Raw genomic sequence first — 27,916 nt, forward strand, 5'->3', positions numbered from 1 at the left:
TATCAATCAACTTGTGTCAGATGTAATCTGTACTTCTCACTTTCCGTTATGATTATGAGATGTAAAATATGTCATAATATGTTTTTCTCTTGTACTATGATTACAGTTCATACTTATCCTTTCTGTTTTCTTTATTTCCATGTAATTTTTGGTCATAACTGCAGTTTACCTTGATTTAATACTTGCTACCTTTAAAGCAATAATAATAATAATAATAATAATAATAATGAACTCAAATGCAATCTAAGAATCTTATAAAAATGTATTTTCAATATTCAACTAAAACGCAAAAAGCAGCCACATGAACAAAACTAATACGAGGATGTGAATACACTATTTGGAAATCATCGAACTTTCAAGTAAATTACTCAGCAACAGTATCGAGTTAAGCTAACCGATGGACTATTTAATTTTCTGAAGCAGATTATCAGACACTGTCTAATGCTGGAAAAGTGCGTCATCGTACAAATGAAACAAACTTTTTCTGCTGCTCTATTCATATTGAGTGAAAGGTTAAAAGTCAAGGTTTTCTCTCTTCTCCTGTAATTCTGCAGTGTACGTGGGATCTTGGCCGACTGCATTACTTCTACAACAGAGAAATTTTGCCTTTTTCTCATGTCTTGTTTGATTGCCGCTCATCAAAGATTCCTCCTTTGTCCCCTTGATTGAAATAATAGCAATAATAAGGATAAGAAAGGTAATAATCGTAGCAATAAGACAACAAATGTTAGCATTGGAATGTATCAACAAACAAAGTAGCAGTAATCAGAACATAAAGAAGACAGAAATGTAAACTATAATACAGTTTGTTTAAAGCAAAAGTCCCATCGAAGTTTTAAATATAATTAACTTACAGGATACCCAGCAGTTACATGTAGTCAACAAAGCAAAGAATGAGCTTTTTTTTAGAGCCACTCACGTTGAAGATGGTGTAAATCCACTGGATTAATTTGATCTATGAATCATGGAACTCAGCTGGCTCATGCCAACATTCAACCCCACTTAGTGTGCATTAGGAGAGATGAAGTGATGTAGAAAAGTGGGTCTACTAATTGTTGCATGAGGGACTAACACCTCCTCTGGTACCAATAGGGGGCTTGCTTAGGCAGTCAGGAAAGCTTTCTCACAAAAGGTGTAGCTGGCATACTTGGGTACATTAGTGTAAAAATGTTAGTTCGTCTCCTGGGATTTTAAGTATCTTAAATTTAAATATGCCCTTTTTGGTCATTACACTCTCCCAAAAACCACAGCAGAATATATATATATATATATATATATATATATATATATATATATATATGTATATATATATATATATATATATACACACACACACACACACTTCACCAACACAAATGCAAAAGATCCAGTTTTATATATATATATATATATATATATATATATATATATATATATATATATATATATATATATATATATATATATATAGACATATCCCCCTCAGTAAATAGTTTTCAAGTTGAGGTTACTCTTTCCCATACTTTCAGTGATCAACATGGTTTGAGTAGGTGACACTATGGTGTGAAGACACTTCTGTTTTACGTGCATGTATGTTTGAAAGGATTGTGTAAAAAATTGTTTTGAAATTATTTGGAGTGTCATTATCTGTTGAACATTTAAAAACTAACAAAAACTAAATCGCATTGTTTAAGCAGCAGTTGATTAATATTTTTACTTATTTCTATTGAGAATATTCTAGTCCTGAATCTCCTATAAGTTAAAGTGTACTATGATATATAGTTTCTGCTATTCTCATTGGAAGTCATATGGCCAAAATACGTGGTGTAATGACCAAGAAGGGCACATAAACCATAAATTCCTGATTCGCCTTGAGCTGTGGTCACATTAATGCACTATCTGTGTTTGTGCTGTTTTTTGTATGCACATGTAATATACTTACATACAAACATACTATCACCAATGACGTGAATAGTGCATAAAGGCCCCACAACCACTATCCAGTGAACAGGGTATGAGGTAAAAGAGTGTGAATGAATCACGCATACTATCCAACAACCAAGTTAAGTTCTGATTACTATCCCAAACCCACTTTTTGAATAATTACAATCCAACAAATACCCTACTATCCATCACCTTTTCTGGATTACTATCCTGCACTCACTTTCTGAGTACTACCAAACACCCCTACATACAGTCCAAAACACCTTGTATAGTGTATAAATACCCTCAGCTACGATCCAACAAAAGAGTTACAATGTAAACGACTAAAGATGTAATCACAAAAACATATAAACCACACGAAATATTAAGTTCGGTACCTGGATGTGAAAGAAAATAATTCTAAGATTGATTGGAAGAATGTGAAAGAACAAATAAAAAACAAGAACCCCCACCCACAAAAAAAATTAACATGTTTAGTAACAATAAGAATCTTCTCTAACACATAACAATACAAACTGGCAATGTTGTGGAGTCAGACTACACTTCCAATGATTTAAAGCATTCATTTTGCCATCGACAAACACTTTGTTTCTAAGCTAAAGAAAAGTGATGTCACAAAACCATCTTCCTATTTTATCATTACTTCTGGAATACTCACGATCAAAACAAGTCACTGAGGAAAAACCAAGATTGTCTTGATGAAGATAATATTGTCCACACATTCTGGAATTTAATCCTTGTAATTACAGATTACTGAATCAGGTCGATACAGCATTTCTTCTCATAAAGTCAATGATGTCGTCTTCCAGAGGATTTTTGTTGTTGTTGTAGGGTTTAACACCATTTTTCAGCACATGATAGGCTATACATGGCGGCCAGTAATGGTAGAGGAAGAACCCGGGAAATCACCGGAAACAACCACGGACCCTCAAGAAGCTACTGGCAAGCTTTCTCACGTACCCACATTGGCCGAATCAGAGACTCGAACCCACGCAGGCAGAGATGAGATGGCAGTGATCCATAATGGAGAGGAGGTAATAGATAAGAGTATAAATATTTCACACTTTGTTCATTGGGAATAAAGATGGCTACCCAATGGATCCTGGATGATAACTGTCCTCTGTGTTGACAATATGTGCTTTAATATTTTTAAGTTTTCGATGGGGAACTTCATCTTTAGCACACATCACAGGATTCCAAGTGAATGTGTACAAACTGTGAGATAGCATGTAATGAAGTTCTGAGCTATGCACTCATTTTCTCTGCTTTTCTTCACAAGTAATGAAAATTCATCAATTTACAAATGACTTTTTCCTATAACAAATGTTCCATCAAGTAAGTTGAGGAAGTCTCTGCACTGTTTCTCGAGAGCATCTATATATTTGGCGGTATGGAGAGATATATATCTATCTATATATCACCTCTCTCCATAGGTTTTTCATGTTCCATCTTTTCTGATAGTCTAGGATCACTTCTTGAACTGATGGTTTCCAGAATGTTTTCACATTTGGCAAACAAGATGATGCACACTGTGTATGCTAGAGCTTTTGTAAACTGAAGTTCCATTCAAAGTTGGCCCGACCACATAGGGTGAAATTGTCCCTAGTCACTGCCTTGTAATATGATCGATGTGTTCAACAGATACTTGTCTATATGTCCTGATGAACCATCATTTTTCAACTGCATCCTTCTATGATTTTCTTTTGACACTCGTTAAATCCAGTATTGTGAGGATTGTCAGGTTCTGTCAATGTTGTATCATTGAAGACATTCAATGTATCAGCTTTCCATACCACAAATACATCCAGATGTGCATTCTTGGCTTCCTTTCCCTAAGTCCAGAATTTTTCAGGTATGCTTGGTAGAGGTACATATCCATACTGATTCTGACTACCGGTAGTCTGTTATTCAAGTAATAAATCAGCTATGAGGAACAATGAATGCAAGAAACTGTTGACGAGAGCTACTCTGGCTTCTTCCACTGGATTGCTGTTGTTCATATTAAGAAATCTGACTTTAGGGTATAGACCGATGTAATCATTGGTTTGTCCTTTGATTTCAAATTCGGTAGAGCTTAGGTAGTCTGCAGGTGAAATTCTACCAATTGGTAGTATAATAATAATAATAATGAGGACTTTGCATAGCGCCTAATCTTTAGAAGCTCTAAGCGCTTTGCAACATTAGACAACACCTATAAGATAAAAAACATATAATATGATTATAAAAACAAACACCATGAAATGAGAATACATTTAAAAAAAAACAAAAAAAAAACATGCTGAGAATATTTAAGGTAGGAAACATTATTAGGTCTTTAAGTTTGTTCTTGCAGTCAAAATAAGTGAGTTTTGAGAGCCCTCTTGAATGTGATCACTGTGTCTTTGTGTCTAAGTTCAGTGGGCAATTCATTCCACATTGCTGGGCCCTGGTATGCAAAAGAACGCTGTCCATATGACTTTGTTTTCATAGTGGGAATAATGAGTATACCATTGTCAGAAGAGGAGCTTAAGTATCTTGCTAGTGTGTACACATGGGTGAGGTCTGATAGGTATGTTGGACTAGAGTTCGACAGTGAAACGTAGCACGGAGAACAAATTTTGTGTTTGATCCTGGATTGAATGGATAGCCAGTGTAGGGTAGTGAGCAGCGGGGAGGTGTGCTCTGATCGTGGTACTCTAAGTATGATCTGAGCAGCTGTGTTTTGAACTTTTTGAAGTTTCTGAAGCAGATATTGCGATGAACCAGACAGAACTGAGTTACAGTAGTCCAGTCTTGAAAGTACTAATGAACACACAAGTGTTTTAGTGGCATCAACTGAAAGATATTTGCGAATTGAGCTGATGCGTCTCAGCTCAAGAAATGCAGCCTTGCATATGTTCATGACATGTTGGTGCAATGTGTGGGTATGACAAACATAATCAAGATTTGACTTGAAACATTCACATGAAACTCCGTGCATATGTTTTTCCTTTTCTTTCTTGATTGGTAATAAATATAATCTAATTCTTTGATATTCTTCTTTTACTTCTTCTTTTCCTGAACATGTTTGTGGAGATTGAAGGCATTTCTACGTCTCTTTCTATCTCGTCTTGCAGCAGCATACAGGAAGAAGTATTGCCTTGGCCCAGAAGTGTGAAGCAAATTTATAGGGATGTCTTGGCACATCAATTGGCCTTTTCCAGTTTGAAGCGACACCTTTTATCCTTCTTTCATGACGGCTTCTAATGGACATTGTTTCCCAATGAGAAAGCTTTGAAGAAATCATTTCCTTGCGTCAAAGCTCCGTCTTTTAACGAGTGCAATGCTTGAGTCATAACTGGTTTTCAGATGGGTGGTACCTTAGGAAAAGCTGATTTTAACATATCTCCTAAAGTATGTCCTTGTTACTGAGAGACTCCTTGGTTCACAGGATACATCTGCTTTAACTCAGAGAAAACTGGTTTTCAAAAACGTAGCTTCACCTTGACTTTTCTTTTCGAGAAAAGAATATTTTGGGCAAGATGTATGTACGTGTATATACATACATACATACATACATACATACATACATACATACATACATACATAAATATATAATTGTCACTGTGCAAATATGATTTACTAGCAGAAAGATAATTAAGATGTACAAATTCACAGAAAACATGACATTTGTTTCCACCTTCCTCGTAAGCAGTGATGGCAGAATCCACTTTTAAAGGCCTGAGTAATGGGTAGGTTGTGTTCTCTACCATGTTGTGCTTGACCATATCCGATCATGCAAACAATAATTTAGTCCTTTGTTTAGTTCAACAGAGTAGTGAAGATACTTGTAGAATCGACTGTTATTGTTGACTGTATTTCATATAAGCGAGAGAAGTGTATCCGGCAAGAATAAAAACAAACCAGGAATAAACATAATAGACATTATTCTGCTGTCATAAAAAATGCATTTTAAGACAATTAGCAATGTTATGATACTCTGTGAGTACACTTTTGCAAGCATTCTCCAGCGTTTTGCCAAACTCATCATTAAAAATACCTTTGGAGCACTAAAATAATAACTTACAGGAATTCTCATGGCATAGGTGGTAAACTGGGGTGTTGGCTTTTTGTGGATTTGCTGAAGTCATGATCATATTTATCCAATTCTTTTGACCTTCGTTGATATTGAAGGCTTTAGTAGTTTATATGATTTTTAACAAAGTGATGTCTCAAATAGTTTTGTGATCCAAATTTATGGCTTGAGTAATTTGTGGAAAAAATAAGGTATTGCTGAGAAAGACATCTATAGAATTATCATAATTGTTTGTTTCCTTAATGCAAAATTTACAATCGCTGCTCCAATGACACAATACATCGCAAAGATTTGGCAGATAGAGATGATTTGCTTTTTAGGAGCATGTTCTTCACACCACACCTACAGATGATGGTTTTGTAGTTCTCAAAGAAAGGTACTCTGTGAAGGAGAGATAGCTGGTCACTTCCTTTTGTAGCTGACGACTTCTGAAGTGGCATTCCAAGAATCAAAACTAGCTGGATATCCTTTGCAACTCACTTTCACTTCCTGATTTTGGCATTTGCCCCTTATTATATGTTCCTCGATTGATGAAGATGACAACATGTGTTTGCCTTCTGCAACTAAAATAGTTTCTTCTTGAATTCGAAGTTGAACATGTTTTGTTTTGTTCTTGTTCTGGTTTTTCTTTATGCTTCGTCGAGTGCATTCCTATATTTCAAAATGTAGACTGATACTCAAAGTATATGAATTGCTCACAACACCGGCATCTTTTCTTTCCTGGGCAAATGTGCACCTTTGGATTATTTGTTCGAATAAGATTTCTACAAGTGGAGCACATAACCGCTCTGGTGGTCTAGTGGTTTGAGTGTTTGCCTCGGATGTGGGAGGTTGTGGGTTCGATCCATGGCCGAGTCATACCAAAGAATTACAAAAATGGTACTAACAGCTGCCTCACTTGGCGCTCAGCGTCAAGAGATTATTGTTAGGACTGGTCGGCCTGGTGTCAGGATAATGTGACTGGGTGGGACATGATGATACATGTCTGCAGCATGATGCCCCAGTGCTAGACATCACTATAAATTGCCACACTGCAGACATCGTAGCAATATAACTGAAAAATTGTTAAAGCTACATAAAAAAATTAATCCAAATCCAAATCCAAGTGTAGCACAATTTCAATAATTGTCAAGCATGTGTTTCTGTTTTTAATGACCCAGGTGTGTTTGTCATGAGTGAGTGTGTGAGTGATTGATCAGTGCACAAGGCGCATGAAGGGGACAATAATGTCGAGCACCTGCACCTAATATAAGCCCTAGGTGCTTGTTGTATCGTCTCTGGATGAACGACATCTTATTAATTTTCTCTAGGACAATGGTGACAAATACAATTCACGAGAATTGTAGCATGTGAATGTTTAGGATCTTCATGTCTGGTAAATTGTCATTAATGTTATTGTGTTGCTATATATTGAAATACCGGCGTGCAGGTTTTGTTTCATATTTGTCTTGTTTGTAGTATTGTATATTTTAAGTATTAGTTCTGTTCTGTTTTAGTATTGTATATTAGGTATTTATTCTATTTCATTGTAGGGGCTTCTTTCTTTTTTTCTGTTATGCTTGATGGAAAATAAACCCCATGACCTGAGGGTGTTGAGTTTGCCTCTTTTGCACAATGCCTGGCTCGCATTAAATTTGTTCATGTGATTTTGTTAGTAAAAATTAGGACTGACAAGGTTCTTTTGTAAGTAGAGAAATGAATAGATTCTTTTCCTTCTGGAATGCAAGATCTGAAAGATGAACACCCATGGCATCATTCACCACCATGAATGTATTACCCCAAACTGCAAATCTCTGGTCACATTTCTCAGAATAATAAGTTCACCCAAAAACTCATGTGATTTAATAATGGCATCGAAATGCTGTTGATGCTGATACAATGAATGTATTTTCCATTGGGGAAATCTGTTCCTCAAAACAAGTATACAAAGTAAAAATATGTCTTAAAGTTTCTGCATTTCAGGAATACTACACACCATATTTTTGGAAATGCCTGCTTGCTGCCAAAGTTCTGCTTTTCCCTGTTGTTTCACCATGGTTGTTTCCATTCTACCGTCTTGTTCTTCTCGGCATACAGCCGGCATACGTTCAGCCCACGACGATAGCACAAAGCTCTTTTGAGTTGTCAATTTTGGACAATACTTGTTTTGGTTGTGCATCCATCAATAACATTTTGCATTGTTCACTGCTGCATGAGTCACGTTAAACTTGTCGTTGGATTCTTGGTCATGCTGAACTTTTTCAATGATTTGGATGCTGTTAATTCTGCCGATGTACTCTCAAATGGTCATCAATGAAATCCACATATACATAATGAAAACTGCTGCTTTCTCTGGTGGCGTTTGATGTATGAACTCTTTAAACTTTTTCTAGAAGTCACTTTTCTCATTAATGTAAAAATAATTTCATCGTGGTGTCCAGATTTCCTATTTCTTCTTCTGGTTTATTCTCAGCACAGTTTGATCATTTTATCTTTATTCCAAAATCTGATTTGACTTAAGTTTACATGCTTGCTCACTTTAAAAGTATATATTCAGTCATCTTTTAGGCTGTGGAGATGATGGAAGAGTCGTCCTTCTCATCAGAGACTTACACCAAGTCATGCAAAAAGTATACTTCCAATAAGACTAGGGATTATTCCACTCCAGATAAAAGTCAAGATACTTGATATGTCTGTTAAGAGAAAGGGCTCTGGAATGTTCACAATGTTCAAGAAAATAAAGACCAGAGAAAAGAGAGACAAAAGTAAAGATAACTGTTATCAGTGTCTGAAAAAAGGGCATTTGTCTTCAGTGTGTCCCAAAAAAAAAAAAAAACAGGAGGAGAAGGGTTCCTCAGGAACTGAAGAACCCATAATCATCAAGAAATTCAAGAAGGCAAGACCAGTGGAAGACACTGCAGAGGAAGAACCTTCGCTGGTAAAAAAATTCAAAAGATAAGACAGACAGTGAAAGAAAGAAATAAAGAAAGAAAGAAGGAAATGTACTTTTGTGATATGTTACGAAATTTCATTGTGATTCTACATCAAAGAGAATATACCAAGGAAAAAAATGTAAATATATATCTGTCTTGATTTGTTCTGCTTGTGTGAATAAGATACCTAAACACACATACAGGGCCCCGAGTGGCCGTGTGGTCTAAAGCGCTCACCGTTACGGATCACTGCCATCTCACCTCTGTCTGCGTGGGTTCGAGTCTCGGATTTGGCCAATGTGGATATGTGAGAAAGCTTGCCAGTAGCTTCTCGAGGGTCGGTGGTTCTTTCCGGGGATTTCCCAGTTTCTTCCTCCACCATTAATACTGGCCGCCATGTATAGCCTATTGCGTGCTGAAAAATGGCATTAAACCCTACAACAACAACAACAACAACAACAAAACACACATACAAGCAACTGAACATCGGGACGAGATTAAAGTTTTACCTGATTTGGCAATCACTGTGTAGTCTATGAGATACAAGTGGCACTGGAAGGAGCACTGGCATTTATTTTGATTAACAACAAAAATTTAGTACTTTACAGCATCACTTTTACTGTCGTAATCCTTATGCAATACCAAATCCGGTTCTATCCACTGCTGTTGTATTTGGTTTGGCAGTAACTGCTGCTGCTATTGTGGTGAAAGTGGATGTAATGAATAAAGATTTAGACATTTTGGCACATGAAAGTCTCATTCCTTTGGGTTGAGATAAATAAGTCGGGTGCATTTCTCCTAAGTACTTTAACTCTATAAAAAATTTAAGTAACAGGCTCGCCATTTAGTTTTTACTCCCTTCCTTCAGCCATTCACAATTCAAAGTTTTCATCTTCTCCTCTCTTTCTAGATTTCTTTTATCCTCCTTTTGTTATTGTTGTTGAACAAATGCTTCTTCTGAATTTTTCCTGATGTTGTTTAAAATTCTCCAATTCTTCCTTCTGTTTCATTCTGAAATCATATAGCAATGGTAATAATGGAGAAGGAAATGAAGGTAGTACTACTGTCAGAGGTAGAAATTCTTGCAGAGATGATAGAAAATTAGCCAAAGTTAAATTGAAGTCATCCTCTTCTGAAGAAGAATACTGTTTAGGGCTGCAGTAGCACTCGCAGTCATAGTACTATCACTCTGAGTATATGATGAATATGCAGCCCAATATACTGTCTTCCTTTTAAAGCATTGAGTCCTCAACCATTGTTTTGGGAACGCAATTCCATCCGGACTACGCCATGTATGTGAAACCATCTTTGGCCATTACCAGGATGAAACACACCGCGATATGGAAAAGAAGAATTTATGTGGCGAGTCAAGGCTGCCTGAAGCGGATCTTAATCTACGGACTTGCTGTGATACAAAGTTTGAAGAGAAGAAGACCAGTGCAACTATGTCACTTGTCTTAACCGACTTTTCTTAACAAACTCCACTGGCCCTTTTCATGGCCACCAAGATCTCTACCAAAGAGCAATACAAATCATTTTCCAATTTTTGTACTTCATTCTGTGTGTGTTTTATGTATGTCTATGACTTTCAGAAAAATACTAAAACTTAAAACCTTTATCCTTTTGTCTTCTGTGTGATAGTATGTTTGAGAGCATATGAAAGTGTGTCTATAAATACTTCTTGTCCTGACATTTATATATTTGTGTGAACATGTGTCTTTTTGATCCTATTTATTATGTTTGGATATTAATAGAAAACGGTTGCGGGATAGCGGAGTGTGTGTTTGGATTGTAATCAAATAGAGGGCACTGGAGATTGGGGGGGTGTTTTGATTGTTAACAAAGCAGGTGCTGGATAGTGGGGTGTGTTCTGGATTGTAATCAAAGAGCGGGTTGATGGGTAATAGTGTGTGTGATTGGTTGTACTACAAAAAGTGGATGCTGGATAGTGTGTGGGTGTTTGGATGGTAATAAAAAATGTGGCCACTGGATAGTATATTTCGTATTTTGGATTGTAGATAAAAATATTAAATTACATGTTCTCTTGTCCCCAGACTGCTTCATCTGACCCTAAATCTCTAGGGTTGACTGGGAATAAAATAAATCCAATGTTAAGCTCCCTTTTGTCCACTGACTGCATGATCCTGTTAAATTCCCATTTGTACCCAAAGTGCCTCCTAATGTAAACCTATGGGATAATGTTAATTCCTGTTCATCCCTGGAGTGGCCATGAATGACATTCTTGTATGTACATGAATACACAGGATATTTACACTGTGTCCTTAGACACAACCAAATGAGGGACAGATTTATTTAAGCTCTTTCTAAAAGGTTAAATATTTCAAAATGCTCTGGCATATATTTTGAGACTGACCAAAATAGTCAATTTGGACCAAGTTGGTCAGATGTACACACGTTCTTCGCATGCAAACAGGGCAAAAATTTCTTGTGAAGTAAAATCATACATGAAATGGCATGCTAGTGAAGTGATAAACTTGTATACATAATATCTAAACACTCATGCATACTCCATTAAATATACATTTATTTCAAAAGAAACATTAGTGCCAAATGTACCTATTTAGCATTTTATTTGGAAACAAAATAGCTCCAAAATAGGTCCAATTAGGTTCTAAGATTTTCCCAACTGCATTCCTATAAGAAGAGGTGATCATTTCAGTTAGATGATTAAGTAACTGCATTATAGATCCTAGTTCTGCATAACTGAAATGTCCACTCTCATTTTTCTCTTCACCTCATTCTGTGATGCATGAGAGGGATTGGTTACTGTACTCTGGCAAGAACATCACCGAAATACAACCCTAGACATGAATGGCTTATTAGACTTTGGTAGCTACCCGACACAGTGGTTGTTAGGTAAAGCCTGACATTTCATGTACACATATCACCTATCAATTTCAATTTACTGTAGAGAAGACAAAAAAAATTTTAAAAAAAGACTCCTACACCAAAAGGTCAACAAATTATAGCAGAGGGTTGAATTACTTGCCTTGATTTGCTTCAATGTCTAAGCTCCATTTATCTGGTTAATAGCAGTGCGTGTGAAATATGATTCATATCATTATTATCCCAACCAGTTGAATGACAAACTAGGATTTAAGGTGCATAAATTAAACACTGAACTAAAACTGAACCACTACAAGAAAGTGTATTACCTGAAAGACCGACTGATCCTCTTTAATTTCACAGCAAATTCCAAACAACAGCACAACCCAAAGTAAAATCACTAAACAAATGAAGACAAGTGATATTATCTCCACAATGCTCCAATATTTCCGGAATACAGGGTGTGATACAGTCTGCACAAAACCTAGGCATAGGTTGGACAGAACCTATAGAAAATAAAAAGAGACACAAGTTGAAAAAATTATATTGAAAACAAAACAGAATTGGAATTTAAAAGATGCAAAGAAGTAATAATAATAATAATAATAGTAATAATAATAGCAAATAAAAGAGAAATTGAAAAGAATGATTAAAAATGAATAATGGAAAAAACTTAAATTGAAAAGAATCAAACTAAAAATGGAAAAAACTAAATTTCAATTAAAAAAAGCAATAAAATAAGAAAACTAAATTGAAATTGAAACAAAAAAATAAAATGAGACAAGAGCAACAAAACTTTTTAAACGATTTTTCAAAATGACTGTGCCCCAACTAATTAAAGAATTTATCATTTAGAAAAACAAATACGTGAAAACATTGCTTTCAAAATCAAAGCCTTCTGCATGAATATTGTCCAAAAAGTTATTTTAATTGTAAAGTCTCTTTAAAATTTAAAATTTTCTCTATTAAAATTACTTTAAATTGTGCATCTTTAATTGGTGTGTGTGAGTGAGTGAGAGAGAAAGTGAGAGAGAGAAACAGAAGTGGGGGAAGCATTTGTTTGTTGATGAGATCCTAATGTCTAAGAATTATGTCATTGGTTTATTGATCTAATATATTCCAGTACATTATAAACTGTATCAAAATACATTCCTGTTTTTTACAAATCTAACGTTAACATCTACATTATAATCGATGTAAAATTTAAAAAAAAAACAATTTCAGAAGTACGTGTATATATACCAGATACCTCAAATATAACGTGGTTATTTGCATTACAAAATGTCCATGCCATCATCCTGAAATGGAATTATAACATGTCTGAAGAAAAACAATCATAATTTTTTTTACTTTGAAACTTATATATTGCATGTGTCCTACATTTAAAAGGACATCAATGAAAAGATGAATGCATGCTACAAATGGTCAAATATAAAGCTTTATCAACTGCTATAATTGTTTACAATTTAAAATGCAGAGTCGATACATTGCTTCTCAGTAGTTTGTCTGTTTACATACCATTTCCTTTTAATATAATTAGTATGTTTCTTTATTCCAGTTCCAAAACATTATATACAAGCTCCATAACCTTATGCTATGGTGTGAAGTGCGTTGCTTCCTTTATGTCAGAGTTCTTTCCACATACTTTAATGATTCCATTCTGTATGGACTGTTGGTGAACTTTTGAAATTTATTTATATATGTATCTACAAGCAGAGAGAGAGAGAGAGAGAGAAAGAGTATGTGCGTGTGTTTTTATTACCTGTATGGACGGAATACGATGACCAAGAGAAGATAAAGGCCAGTAAGTGTAAGCTGGCCATAGACCTGTATAAATGGGCTGAAAATAAAAAGACATTATATCAGCTATTATATGTGACATCACCATGCCAAAATCGCATGGTATGTTCCTGATTTTTCCATCCGTAATTGGGTGAGTACCCTGTGCTTCTGATTCTTCAATCTTTTAAGTGAAACATCCAGACAGAATGCAGCATAAGCGACAAATATATAATCTCCACCAATACAAAGGCACAATAAACTCTTGTTACAACTGCTAACCCATGTCCAACCATTCTTTCATTGTAATGAACCTGTCGTTGGAAAGATCATGCATTCGTTTAAAGGATATGAAATATAATGCTATACTTTGTGTATTTTGTTATCATAATTATCTTTATAATCTTACATGCAAATTTCCATGCACTGAAAAATTCAGTTTTCAAGAAACCAATCATTTAAAAAATCTTTTGACATATTCCAGGTAAAATAGGTTTAAATTTGGAAATTACAATGTCATTGTAAAGGATAATATGCAGCAGAAATATGCATCTTGGCAATGAATAACTGACAGTTCTTGGAACATTTAAATTTCAAATAGTACCATCTTCTGAAGCACTGTTAATGACAGAAGTTAAAATGATAGCATTCTTTAATTATTCAATACTCCAAAATATCACTTTCTGAAACACTCATAATTAAAAAAACCCAACTAAAAATGCACAAATTACTTAGACTCAAATACTAATTTACTGATTGAGCATTGAGTAGAACGTAGACTAGTTTTAAACATTTGACACAAAAGGCACCAGGCTATATTGTGTTAGATTTAGCAGTTTTCAGACAGATGATGCATACATTTCGCGAGTTTATCATAAAAGAACAAGTTTGGATGGGATAAATATTTGGTCAAAGTTACAAAATAACATTAAAGAATATATAATGTAAAGTTATTTGTCAATTTCAGACATCAATAAAGATGTCCTGCAATGTTATACAAAAGATGAGGGTTTACAGATTACTCTCACAGGCAGCACCAACATAAGCATCATCAATCCTGGTAGCAAGATGGTTAAAACAGTACAATGTCAAAAAGGAATTAAAATGTTTCAATATTGATAACAAAACAATTTTGTATGTGGCTAAATTTACAGTACGACTCAAATATATTGTAAATGTAATATAGACAATCTGCAAAGACTATCTCAAAAGAAAGTTTGATTAAAACAGCAACTGGGGATGCATGATTTAAAACAGCTGTGTTTGAATACACAATTAGAATGAAAATTAAGATGCAATATGAACTTATTAATACATTTGAAAGGATTTTTAAAAATGGCTTGTTTATAATGCCTAAAGACAATGTATTTTCCAAATTTTATTGTTTTAAATGTGTGACCTGTTTTTAATAATAACAATAATAATAATAAAGACTTTATTTAGAGAAGGAAACTCAATTAGTTACAGAACTAATCTACCTTGAGGCCTTCTAGCTGTTGTGTACAGTAATATACAGTATGTACAACATGATGTGATGGCAACCACACAGGCCCAGAATCCTCATGGCAATGTTTAGGACTAAGAAGGAGAAAATAAAGATGAACATCATACAGTTGCTATGCTCCAACAAATGATGGCAAAGAAACAGATAATTAGGACCAGTTTTATAACAGACTACAAAACATAGTAGTGAACTTCCCAAACAAAGACATCAACATGGGTGATTTCAATGCCAAAGTTGGGTCAGACAACACAGGATAAGAACAAGCCATGGGGATCCATGACCTGGGTTAGAGGAATGAAAATGGAGAGAAATTTGCAGACGTTTGTGCACTGAACAGCCTGGTCATTGGGGGTACCATCTTTGCCCACAAGAACACATATATATCACCAGACCATGTGACAGCAAATCAGATTGACCACATCTGCATAGCCAAGAAGTTCAGAAGATCCCTGCAAGATGTGAGGGTGAAGATGGGAGCGATGTGGCATCTGACCACCATTTAGTTGTCACAAGGCTGAAACTTAAGCTGAAGAAGAAATGGATGGGCATAAAAGAGAAGAAACAAAGTATAACATCAGCCTGTTGAACTAAAGAAGAATACAGACTGACGCTTAACAAGTACCAAGTGCTACAAGAGCTTCTTAAAGATGAGGAAGACAATGCGAACACCAGGTGGCAGAAAATTTAGTGATGTCTGTATGTTAAGTAGGTTACCGCTCTTTATTGCAGTGTTGTTTTCTATAAGAACATGTGTGGTTTTCAATGTGCACGAATGCGTGACCAAAGATGTAGATAGCCTTTATCTGATGATTGAGTGTTGATTTAGTGTGAGCGAGATGGCTAACAAAACATGCTAAAGTCCTTGTGTTTTTCGTAGGAAGCTTTTGGGGGCAGAACCACCGGGTAGTCAAGTCCCGAGCCTCAGAGAGACAGGATAGAACAAGGCAGTAGGCCGAGAACAAGCTTAGTTGCTGGAGAAAAAGAGAGAGAAGGAGGAGGAGAAAAGGAGACAAAAGGGGAAGAGGATAGGAAGAATCGGAGTATGGAGAACGCCGGAAGGAGGAAAGGAATTGGCAGAATAAACACAGATGAGTGGAAACCAAGTACAGGGGAAACCCATCTCACACTATAATCACATGATGAAATATGTTGTTACATGGTCGAGAGGAAGAAGATTGGTTGAGAAATTAATATCGTTTAATTTGTATTAAATTGTTATTCTTTGAATTTCACCTTTGTGTTCTTAATAATTTAATTGTCGGTATTGCTGACTGTGGGCTAGGAGCTTCACCTCTCTCTATCACTAATTTCACTTCCTACAAAACGAGCCAGGGTGGGAATTCCACAGTAATTCAAATAAATATTGGGAGCATCCCACCCCAACGCATAACAGTGGGTCATATAGAACTTCACAATGCCATTATTAACAAAACCAATTCAATCACTAATTCCATATGCTGTATTATCTGCTTTCAAAAGTGTACCTTCGATCTCAATGAATGCCTCAGTGGGTAAGGAATATCTACCTGTATCCTGAACTTGTAATTCGATTCTTCCACATGAGTCGGGTACACACGCATCATATAAATAATACTGATAATCACACACTGATTCATCCTTAAGGACTGGTGTGTCCATGTCAAATGCTGGATCAGATACAAGCTTGAACATTTTATTACATCTGCTATCATCTAACACAAAGACCACTTCCTGCTATTAGACTTGCAGTAAAATTCTGAGCTTTGTCATCAACAAATTCTTTCAACAGTTCATTTGTAGTCTGATTTATTATTTTATTGACATTTGCTGCCATCACTTCAGTGCTGGGTAATTTAATGGCTGCGGTCGGACCGCTGGTGGTCTGCATATTAATTGTGTTAGTCTATCTTTGATTGCTGGGAATGCTTTACTAGCAACATCACCAACAGTACCAATACCTTTATCACGAACAATGTCAATCACTTTCATTCCTAGTTGCTTTGCAATCTGTATTGCTTTTGGGTCTATCTTTCTGAATAGACCCTGAACAACATCGCCGAGTCCATCTCTGTAGGTAACTTTATATGATGGTAATCAAGAATTTATCACCCTGACCATTACAGGTCCATGTTCAGCATTATCTCTGATCATCTTATTTTCTTGTTACTGATCTAATTGCATCAATCACTGCAGTAATCATCAACGGTTTCATCAATGAGGGATGGATAAACATTAATGTTCATGAAACCTCCTGTAAATAATCTTTGACAAATAGCAGCTGCTTCACTAATGATTTCTGGGGAATTATTGCCGGCTCATCCTCCACAGATTAAAATTTCTAGTCGATCAACATCAGCAAGGAGATTATTGGGGCATGATCTAATAAGGTCACTTCCTCGAGTAGCAATAACAAGTCCAGTTGCTCCTTTTTCCTCCTCTCTTGAGGCTTTATCTGCTTTTGTCTTCCCTGCTCTTAAGGATGATTTCCTTTCTGCTCTTGCTTTTTCAAGTTGATGCTTCATTCTTTCGCATCTTTGTTCTCTTTCTTGCCTTGCTCGTTCAATATACTCACGTACTACCTGGTTAAAAATGTTAAACTGATTAATATCTTCCTCTGATATGATCTGCTGAATATCAGCAGCAATGTGATATACATCCTTAACCAAATCAGCAGATCTCAGAGTTTTAACATATTTGGGTGTTACATAACTATCTCTATGATGATGTCCATACACGGCAGTATAAAGTACTTTGGTCTGGTTTCTTAATAGCGGCAACACCTTCCAGCATAAATTTATTTATAATATTAGTTCTAATTTTTAGCAGCGGTGATGGCTCATCTTCAGGTTGTGGTTGAGGGGGTTGCCCGGGCGGTGGTTGAGCTGCTCGAAAACAGACAACAATATCAACAGGCAATGTCTCAAGAGCTTTTTGTGCTGCCTCACTTGCTGTAACAATTTTCTTGGTTGGTTCGATAATTGGTACAAATAACTGTTTTGTACCTTCTGTAAATTCCACCCGAGACTCCTGATGCACTTGTAGCTGTTGCTTGACAGAATCACGGACGGGGAGATATTTCTTAACTGCATCTAGTCGCTGTCGAGCTAGTTTAGCTGCACGAGATTTCATGGTTAGTGTAGAATCGCTCATTATTATTGATAGGTCAGTAAACGAGGATGCATACAAATTTGACACAAAAACATCAAAGAGAAAAAATACGCTAACCCTGTAGAGGCCTCAGTTTAGTTCAACGTTATCAATGCTTGTCTGTTCATTTTCATAGGAAGTTTTATTTTCAAAAACAGACTGCTCTAAAAAGTGGTCTGTTCACCCCCTCTGCTGCTAGGATTGTTATATACTCCAGCCTCTACAGAGGAAAACAAACCCGTACCTGATGGGATAGCTGTCTGTCAAGAAAAGGCTTATCAGAATTCTCAGCAAAACAATCGCCTCCCAAAAGCAGTATCGGTTGTTGTATGCATCATACACAGGTCTAAAACAAACAGTAAACATAGGTGAGAGACATACTATAGTATACTTATCTATCAAATTAATGTATAATATGAAAGACTGGTGGACTTACTATGCAAGACTAAAACCGACAAGCAATTAATGTTAGGAGGCAAAAAATAGACACATATATAAGCTTGACAAATTTCCTTTATTGTCAGCATATTTTTATGAAGGCCTAATTTTGGCCTTTCTTGTTTTCAAATGGGCAATTCTGAAGTGTGGATGGCCTTGTTTAAACAAAATCTCTCTGTTATGTAAATCCAATTTAATTTATATTTATTCTGATTTTATTGTTTGTTTGCCAGCTTTAAATTTTTGTATTCTATTACATGCTATTATAACATAATCTTGTTTATGTGATTTGGAAAATTTTCCCAGAAAATAGTTTGACTTAAAGCTGACCTAGTTCCCAACCTTAATTCAAAATTAATAATATCCACGTGAACAATTTTTAAAAATTTTTGTTTGTTATTGTGGGAATAATAAGGGTTGTTGTTGTTGTTGTTGTGGGGTTTAACGCCATTTTTCAGCACGATAGGCTATACATGGCAGCCAGTATTAATGGTGGAGGAAGCACCCGGAAAACCCCGGAAAGAACCACCGACCCACGAGAAGCTACTGGCAAGCTTTCTCACATGCCCACATTGGCTGAATCTTAGACTCGAACCGCCGCAGACAGAGGTGAGATGGCAGTGATCCGTAACGAAGAGCGCTTTAGACCACTCGGCCACTCGGGGCCCCGGAATAATAAGGGTGAGATTGAGGCTGTATTGGATACGTGACCCTAGGCTTGTAAATAGTTTTTGCGAAGTAAACAACTTTTCTTGTTGTTCTTAGAGTAAAATGATTGGTTGTTGTTGTTGTTGTTGTTGTGGGGTTTAACACCATTTTTCAGCACATGAAAGGCTATGCATGGCGGACAGTATTAATGGTGGAGGAAGAACCCGGGAAAACCCCAGGAAGAACCACCAACCCATGAGAAGCTACTGGCAAGCTTTCTCACATATCCACATTGGCCGAATCCTAGACTTGAATCCAGGCAGACAGAGGTGAGATGGCAGTGATCTGTAATGGAGAGCGCTTTAGACCACTCGGCCGCTCAGGGCCCCCTGGTTTTTGTCAGGGACATGTTGAGAGTATGTGATGTAAATATGATGACGTGACCCTCATACGGGTACCCATTCTGCATCTCAAAATTACTGTGTAACCATTGTTTTAGAGACATAATCTCAGTCTGGGCTTAAAACACTTGATATCAAGTTGTTTTGTTCTGTTGTAACCAGTTTTCAAGTTATATGTTAATTTTTCTTCAGACTATTTGGAATCTAAAAGATTAATTCGTTTCTCTGGAAATATTTGTGTGCTCATACAGAATTCTTGAACCAAGACATTTCTTAAAATTTTTATTCGGATTTCCAACATCGGAGTGTTATTTCTTGTGTTTCTACAAGGAACTGTAGACAACAACACTGTACAGGATACAGCATACATCACCTCCCATCTTGGATTCTTCGTCAGGACTCGAACTTGAATTCATTAAAACATTTCATTATGAGGACTTCCAAAATTTTATTTGTGGATTAATCTTGGATTATTTTTGGATTTGACTCTTAAAAGTTCATATTTTTTATTTTTACAATATTTTTCCAGGGAAATAAATTTTTTGTTTAGTTTTTTTTAAAGCTTGTTGTTTTCACTCTTCCTTATGTTGCTGTTTATTCAAGCCTAAACATGTAACATAAGACTCTCTCTCTAAAAACAAAGTCCTCAAAGCATGGTCAAAATGTATAATATAAATCACATTCCATCAAAATGTCAAATATTTTTTCTGACGGTACATCAAAAAAAATTCTTCCTTGTGTTTATATTACACTGTCGAGAAGAATGTGTTTCACTATCAGTGGACACTGGCATGACTTTGGGCGAGGTTCACCCTACAGAAAACATGCATTAATCCAATGTGTGTGTCAGATAGGTGATCGGCACAATACCATTTCATCTCTGCAACGAGAAACCAGAGCGACAAATCGATATGTTGGAGCAACACTTTACAAAGTTTGAGTTGGAATTTTAAGAGCTGGGACACACACACACTGCCAACAGTACTGTGCATGATACTCATGGCAACAAAAAGCTCTAGATGGACAAAATCAATTTTATGACGACTACGTCACTACATGTGGAACTGTAACACCATATTCATGCACCAATTACCTTTAATCAGTTTCCTTTTCAATTATTTAAATCTGTTACATAAAATTCTGAACAACGAAAGAAGCATCAATTATCATGATGGTTTTTAGATGCGACAGGATAATTATATGGGTTATGTTCTAAGTCAGTTTTATTATGACAGAAATGTTTTCAAGGTTAAAAAAAAATGTTACTTACGCTCTGCTTTACCCATTTCTTCAGGCCCGGCCCTAGGATGTGTGGGGCTGTAAGGCAGCATATAGGGCCCAGCCCTAGGATGTGTGGGGCTGTAAGGCAGCATGCAGGGCCCGGCCCTAGGATGTGTGGGACTGTAAGGCAGCATGCAGGGCCCGGCCCTAGGATGTGTGGTGCTGTAAGGCAGCATGCAGGGCCCGGCCCTAGGATGTGTGGAGCTGTAAGGCAGCATGCAGGGCCCCAAGCAAAAAATATTGCATTGTGGAGCTGATTTCCTGAAAGCATGAGGCCCAAGGCAGTTGCCTTGTTCACCTTGCCCTAATGCCAGGATTGCCTTTTTTAGTCTTAAAGGAGTGTTCTATCATTAAAAAAAACTATTCCTTCAACGCAAAAATGAGCAATCAATAGCATAAATATCGAAAAATTTTATCATTTCATGACACCTCTTGGGACAATGTAATCTTTAAGATAGACAAAAATAACAGTCTTAAAGGTTTTCTCACCTGTACGAAATAACCTCTTTCCTAAAGTTCTGAATGATTTCTTAATGGAGGTAAGAGCAAGATCAATGAAAAAGTATTATTTATCATACTAACGTTGACGAATGACAAAGAAATATAGTATTATGGGCAATACATTTTCTTGAGTCTAAGAGAACAATCAAAGTTTTCTAGAATATATCAAATATAAATGTTCAAGAAACAAATTAGTCACTGAGTTAAACATCTATTTATGTGAACTTTTTAGTCTAACCTGTCAAATTTTCACATTAAGTCTCAAATCATTTGCATTCTTCATTGAGTGTTAGTTCTGACTAAACTAAATTTGAAAATTTGGATGATCCGACACCTTAAGTATTAAGTATTTGAAATAAATTATAATATCTCTATGCAGCAAAATTTATGTAAAGGAAATACTGATTTGATAATAAATGGGTTTCTACCCATATTTCATCCTGTCTGTGTCCAGTAGGTTCCATTTCCGCTGTCGTAGGGTGAAGAAGACCAACAGAAAGGGAAAGAGGAGTGAGAATACCACCAAGTAGATGATGGAAATGAATTGTAGAGTCTGGAAGAAGAAGTGTATATGGCTAACTACAATATTACAGATATATGTGCGGTTAAAACATATTATCTAATAGTTGGCACAATCGCATATAATAAGAGAAGAAAACTAAAGGTCTTGAATATTTGTGGTTTCCAAAGTGTTAAATTTGTACTCATAAACCTGAGTTTTAGACCAAACAAGTAAGAATTACAATGTCTGAGAAGCAAGGAATTTAAAAAAAGAATATAATTTTTAAAAAATAATTATGACAATTATTGGTAGGAAAAAAAATTGAAAAGAATGTACTTTTTTTTAAACAGCAATACAGCTTTAAGATCAGTTAGTAGTTCACAGATGTTGGCTGTCATTAAGGCCTTGAAATTAGACAAAATGTTTTAGTCACCTCTAGAACGATCATTGCTTTCTGAAAGTGTTACTTCTGTACACATATCAATATATAAAATACATGTAACTATTAAGAAAACAGCTTCAAGCTTATTGTAATAATAAAGTTTCATGCAAAAGAAGATGATCTATAACACAGAGGGTACCTGAAAGATGAATTCAGCACAGGCGCGTCCATTGTCCAATAAGTATACATCCTTTGTAAGGTCCAACACCAGTTCCTGCTTGGGGTAAATTATAAGGAATTTTCAAGCTGTGTTTGAGGCCTACTTCAAAAGTGTTTTTTTATATTTTCTACAATTTCTCAATGTGACACAAATGACATCTTCAGGTTCTGCATTTACTTGTCACACCATGTGCTGCACAACATGAATCAAACCCCTAAAACCATGAATACACAGAATTATTGCTATCTCAAATGACCAAACACTTATACGTGAGAGTATCCTGAGAGTTCCTTATGTTTAGAAAGTGTGTGTGTGTGTGTGTGTGTGTGTGTGTATGTATGCGTGTGTGTATGATCTACGAAACTAAAAACTTTCTTGTATATAGTGTCAGGAATCATGTACATTATGACGTCTGCTCCACGTAATTAGGTACTTTACTGTACAATCTTTCCAACACTGACTCCACACTATCAAACAAATAATCACTCAGACCTAACAAAACTTTAAACGGATAAGTAAATAAAAATTGCATATACCCTATTTTCCCAGTCTGACAACATTGCCGAGACATAAAGAAGGTTACTGGCTTCAACTTTTGTATGGACTTGTAAGAAATGATATTACTGCTTCCTCGTTTGCTGTCAAATTTACAATTCAAATTTGCAATCACTTATATTTGCTGTATAGTTTTCAAATACAATGAAAATTAGTTCAATTAAAGAAAATCAGTTTTTCAAGAGTCATGTAAAAAGTCTGAGTAGGTGGTGGCATTAGAACCAAATCAAAAGTGCTAGCTGGGGAGAAAATGACTTCAAAATGTCTATCATTTGCCTTGAAATCCTGTAATCATGAGATTTTTTTTGTTAGGGCCGATTCTATGTAAGTTACAATGACCAAAAACAAAATAAAAAATTTCTCTATGCAATGACGAATAGTCCAGTCAGAGAATGAAATTATTTGGAGAGTACTGATTTGCTCAGTAGAATACATGTAATGTATTCATCTTATATAACTTCAAATTAAACTAACGATTCTACTTATTCCCACTTCATTCCTATTTACAATTTTGTATGGTCAAGTCGGGACATGGAAGTAAACATCTATGATCAGTTTAGATATAGCTCTCATTTGGGCACTTGTGCACAGACGCAAACTGTTAGGAGCATTAGTGGACCCCTCCCCCCACCCCCGAAGATTCTTATTAAAAAAATGTGAAATAATATAAATTAGGTCTATGACGCAGTAAAATGTCCAACACTGTATGTCCAAAAAAAATAGTCCCTTCTACGTAAAAAGAGGATTCTGACTGCAGCTAGTCAGAGAAAATATGTATGTATACTATGCTACTTACATATTTTCTCTGACTAGCTGCAGTCAGAATCCTCTTTTTTGTACCAGGGACTATTTCTCTTGGACGTATACTATGCTACTTGGGGGATCTGTGGTCATCACTTGTTACAGTAATAACCAAAAAAATATGAATTAAAACTACAAAATTTGTTATATAACAACTGGAAGAAATCAATGCAGTAGGCTTGTCATTGGAAAAATATCCTGGTGTGGTCGACGATGTGTAAACTGACACTGCTGGACACATGCATCTCATATTCATAAGTGCAGAAGTCCAATTTTGTATACAGGATGCAGGATTGGTGTAAATATGCAAAAATGTAATAAATGTGAAGCTGATAGTGTTCTCTAGAAAATCTGGAATGATGCCAGCAAAGATTCTGTGATAAACATAAATTAATTCATAACAATTGGACAAATTATTTTGCATTTAAAATTTAACATATATTCCATAGTAATATAATTTTACTCTGCAGCATTTGACACAATAGACCATGATATATTACTTCACCGTCTCCACCATGTATTTGGCATTCATGATACAGCCTTACTGTGGTTCAAGTCCTACTTGGTCAACAGGACACAAATTGTATCTGCAAATGGAATACACCCCAGCCCAGTTGATCTATGTTGTGGTGTTCCACAGGGGTCTTAGACCTGTTCTCTTCTTTCTATACACTCAGTTGCTCTCAAGTGTCATAGTTCATCATCCAGTGTCTCACCAATTGTATGCTGATGACACCCAAATATACAAATCTAGCCACCCAACTGAAGTTGATGCTACCATCCAAAGTGTAGAGACATGCATTTCTGATGTGAAATCATGGATGACATGTAACAAGCTGCAGATGAATGATGATAAAATTGAGGCCATTCTGATCACAACACAAAGACCTTCTCATTCACATCCTTTACCTCAAACAATAAATATCAGCAACACTAACATTAAATTCACACAATCAGTATGAAACCTAGGTGTTACTCTGGACAGTACTCTCACATTGCACCAACATGTCATGAACATATCCAAGGCTGCATATCTTGAGCTGAGATGCATCAGCTCAATTCCCAAATATCTTTCAGTTGATGCCACTAAAACACTTGTGTGTTCATTAGTACTTTCAAGACTGGACTATTGTAACTCAATTCTGTCTGGTTCATCTCAATATCTGCTCCAGAAACTTCAAAAAGTTCAAAACACAGCTGCTCAGATCATACTTAGAGTACCACGATCAGAGCACACCTCCCTGCTGCTCTGTACCCTATACTGGCTATCCATTCGATCCAGAATCAAACACAAAATTTGTTCTCTGTGCTATGTTTCACTGTCGGACTCTAGTCCAACATACCTATCCGACCTCACCCATGTGTACACACCAGCAAGATACTTACTCTCCTCTCCTGACAATTGTATACTCATTATTCCCACTATGAAAACAAAGTCATATGGACAGCGTTCTTCTGCATACCAGCGCCCAGCAACGTGGAATGAATTGCCCATTGAACTTAGACACAAAGACACAAGAGTGCTCTCAAAACTCACTTATTTCAACTGCAAGAACAAACTTAAAGACCTAATAATGTTTCCTACCTTAAATATTCTCAGCATGTTTTTTTATGTTTTCTAATTTCATGGTGTTTGATTTTGTAATCATATCATTATACGCTTTTTATCTTATAGGTGCTGTCTAATGTTGTAAAACGCTTAGAGCTTCTAAAGATTAGGCACTATACAAAGTCCTCATTATTATTATTAAAATTGCTCACTGGGGGAAACCAACCATATCTACATTTGTAAGTTGCGATGATTGAGCTTCCTGATGCGATCATTCAACTCATGCACCAGAATGAATTATGGAGGCAGGCCGAGATAGAAACTGCCAGACCTATGTTTAATCTTGACAAAGCAGTTTATGCTGGAGTAGTGCTCCCACGAAATCTTCCATGTGATTTACATGAACATTTTAGGGACACCCAAGATGCTGCCCTATGTCTTTATTACGTGGAAGACCGAACAACCAGATCCACAACGACGTCCTGATCACAGAATATGACAACACAGCATAATTTATGACTTTGTACATACACGACACAATGAATCATACAGTTATTGGAACCTGACAAATAATATTTTATCAGGATTAAATTCATCATGTACGACAACCACAAAGGAGCTGATATTTTGCGAGCAGCATTGTCTAGGTCAACACACTGATGTCCTGTCATCATTGACCCCCTCCCCCCCCAAACATTATTTAGTAGTGATTATGTCTATTACCAAAATGCTTATCCAGTTACCACCGTCGTGTATGGAACATATGAGCTGTGTAAACCAAACTCGTAAACTTTGCACCTTCATGAAATGGAAAACTAAACTGTGTCGCTGACTGTGTTATACAGCATTTTAAACAATGCATTTAGCAGACACTTTTAACAGAGCATTGACGAAATAAAATTCTACCATGGAAGCTGATGTTAGTGAATGTGGTGCAACTTTGTCAGACATTACAGCCTTTGAACAGGCCATTAAGGGCCCAAATGTTATTGTCACAATCACTGTTGAAAAGCAATTCAATTTTTACAATTCAAAAATGTATTAGAATCTGCAATGAATTATCAACGTCATCAAATGCTTGGGATCCAAAGGTGGCATTCCTGCTGAAGTGTACAATCCAGTTTTACCACAGTGATATTTATCGTGCTATCAAGAACTCCAATATGGTCAATCCAATGGTGGCATCGCTGTTTGTGAGCAAATGTTTCTCGAAGGGCGAAATGACCAGTCTGTAAAGCCCTTGGGAAGATGCTTCAGACCAGAATGTGTCCTTGATGAATAACTCTCTGTTGTACGTAGATGGTTACAACATGACAAACAGCAATGCAAAATCATCACGAACAAATTTTTTACAGCTGTATCCATAGTTGCAATCGTAGCAGCTCCAAAATCTTGCCTGAATAACATTCAATGGTCTTGCATAGAATATGATCACAGTGGACTCTAGAATACTAATTATAAGGTGTTGACATGGTTGCATGTTGTCCCACGTTTTCTTTGATAAGGCGAATGACCACTGTACGTTACAAGGTTTCGACATCCAACACACAAGACCTTGTCAGGGCCATAATCAATGGACCTCTAGCTGACATAGACCTTACTGGTTTTTCTCAAATTTTTACCAGATTGTCATCTGATTATCCCACACAATGGTGAACAAGTGCAAAATGCACGAGTGTATAAAAATGACTTGTCATCAAACTCAAACTGAATTTCTCATCTGAGACTGCACGCACATGGGTACATTTGTGTATTGGGAAGTACATTTGTGTATTGGGAAGTTTTAACAGATTTTCTTGACTATACACTTACACATGGACATATCACTAGCTATCAAAATGGTTTTAATCCTTAATACACTAATTTTAGGTCTTAGATGCTCGTGTACATCAGCATAAATTTGCTCTCAAATCAACAGATTCTCCTGTGATTGAAAGAAGTTATATTCACTGTATGGTGTTATGAGACTATGCTCTTAAAGTAAGTAACTGAAGAGAGTGAAAAGAAAACAAGTGTAAAATTCAACAAAAAATGTATTTCCCTAGAATATGTTAAAATGAAAAAACGAACATACGGTATTGCTAACTAAATCCCAAACAATCCTACAATTACAGACACAAGTACATAATACATAAAGTTCTAAACAAAACTTTAGTGGAAACCCAAATTAAGCGCAACATTGATGGTGCTGAGGTGCCTGTTGTTGTTTTTTTTTATAAGTACTGTTTCCAGAGAAAAATCACTTGAATTGAATAATTTGAAGAAAAAAATTCCAGCCTAAATGAACTACTGGACAAAACAATAATATAACTGATTCTGCTAGATCTTAAAATACTTATGAATAATTTTTCCAGTAAAAAGATTATATAGTAATCTACTTGACCTCAGCTTACATTTAGCATTTTCTAATAAAAACAAATGTCTAATCGAAAATTTCAATCTGGAAGGTTCTAAATGTTTACAAGATAAAATGTTAGTTATAATTAGAAGGTC

At 36.0% G+C, this 27,916-nt stretch overlaps 1 protein-coding gene across 1 annotated transcript in view; it reads right to left on the reverse strand.

Annotated features, from left to right (window-relative positions):
- Window positions 1–244: 244 nt before the first annotated feature.
- The window catches only part of LOC149806638 (uncharacterized), a 57,720-nt gene continuing 30,048 nt past the window's right edge, over window positions 245–27,916 (reverse strand). Inside the window, exons 9-15 of the mRNA XM_089955962.1 lie at window positions 22,498–22,572; window positions 21,843–21,967; window positions 18,390–18,491; window positions 13,499–13,576; window positions 12,986–13,034; window positions 12,066–12,242; window positions 245–660 (exon numbers count right to left, since the gene is read on the reverse strand). Coding sequence (XP_089812088.1) covers window positions 514–660; window positions 12,066–12,242; window positions 12,986–13,034; window positions 13,499–13,576; window positions 18,390–18,491; window positions 21,843–21,967; window positions 22,498–22,572 — 753 coding nt within the window. The 3' untranslated portion in view covers window positions 245–513. The remainder of the gene's footprint in view (window positions 661–12,065; window positions 12,243–12,985; window positions 13,035–13,498; window positions 13,577–18,389; window positions 18,492–21,842; window positions 21,968–22,497; window positions 22,573–27,916) is intronic.

Source organism: Sinohyriopsis cumingii, chromosome 1 (genome assembly GCF_028554795.1).
Source record: "Sinohyriopsis cumingii isolate HCF-2022 chromosome 1, ASM2855479v2, whole genome shotgun sequence".
Taxonomy (NCBI): domain Eukaryota; kingdom Metazoa; phylum Mollusca; class Bivalvia; order Unionida; family Unionidae; genus Sinohyriopsis; species Sinohyriopsis cumingii.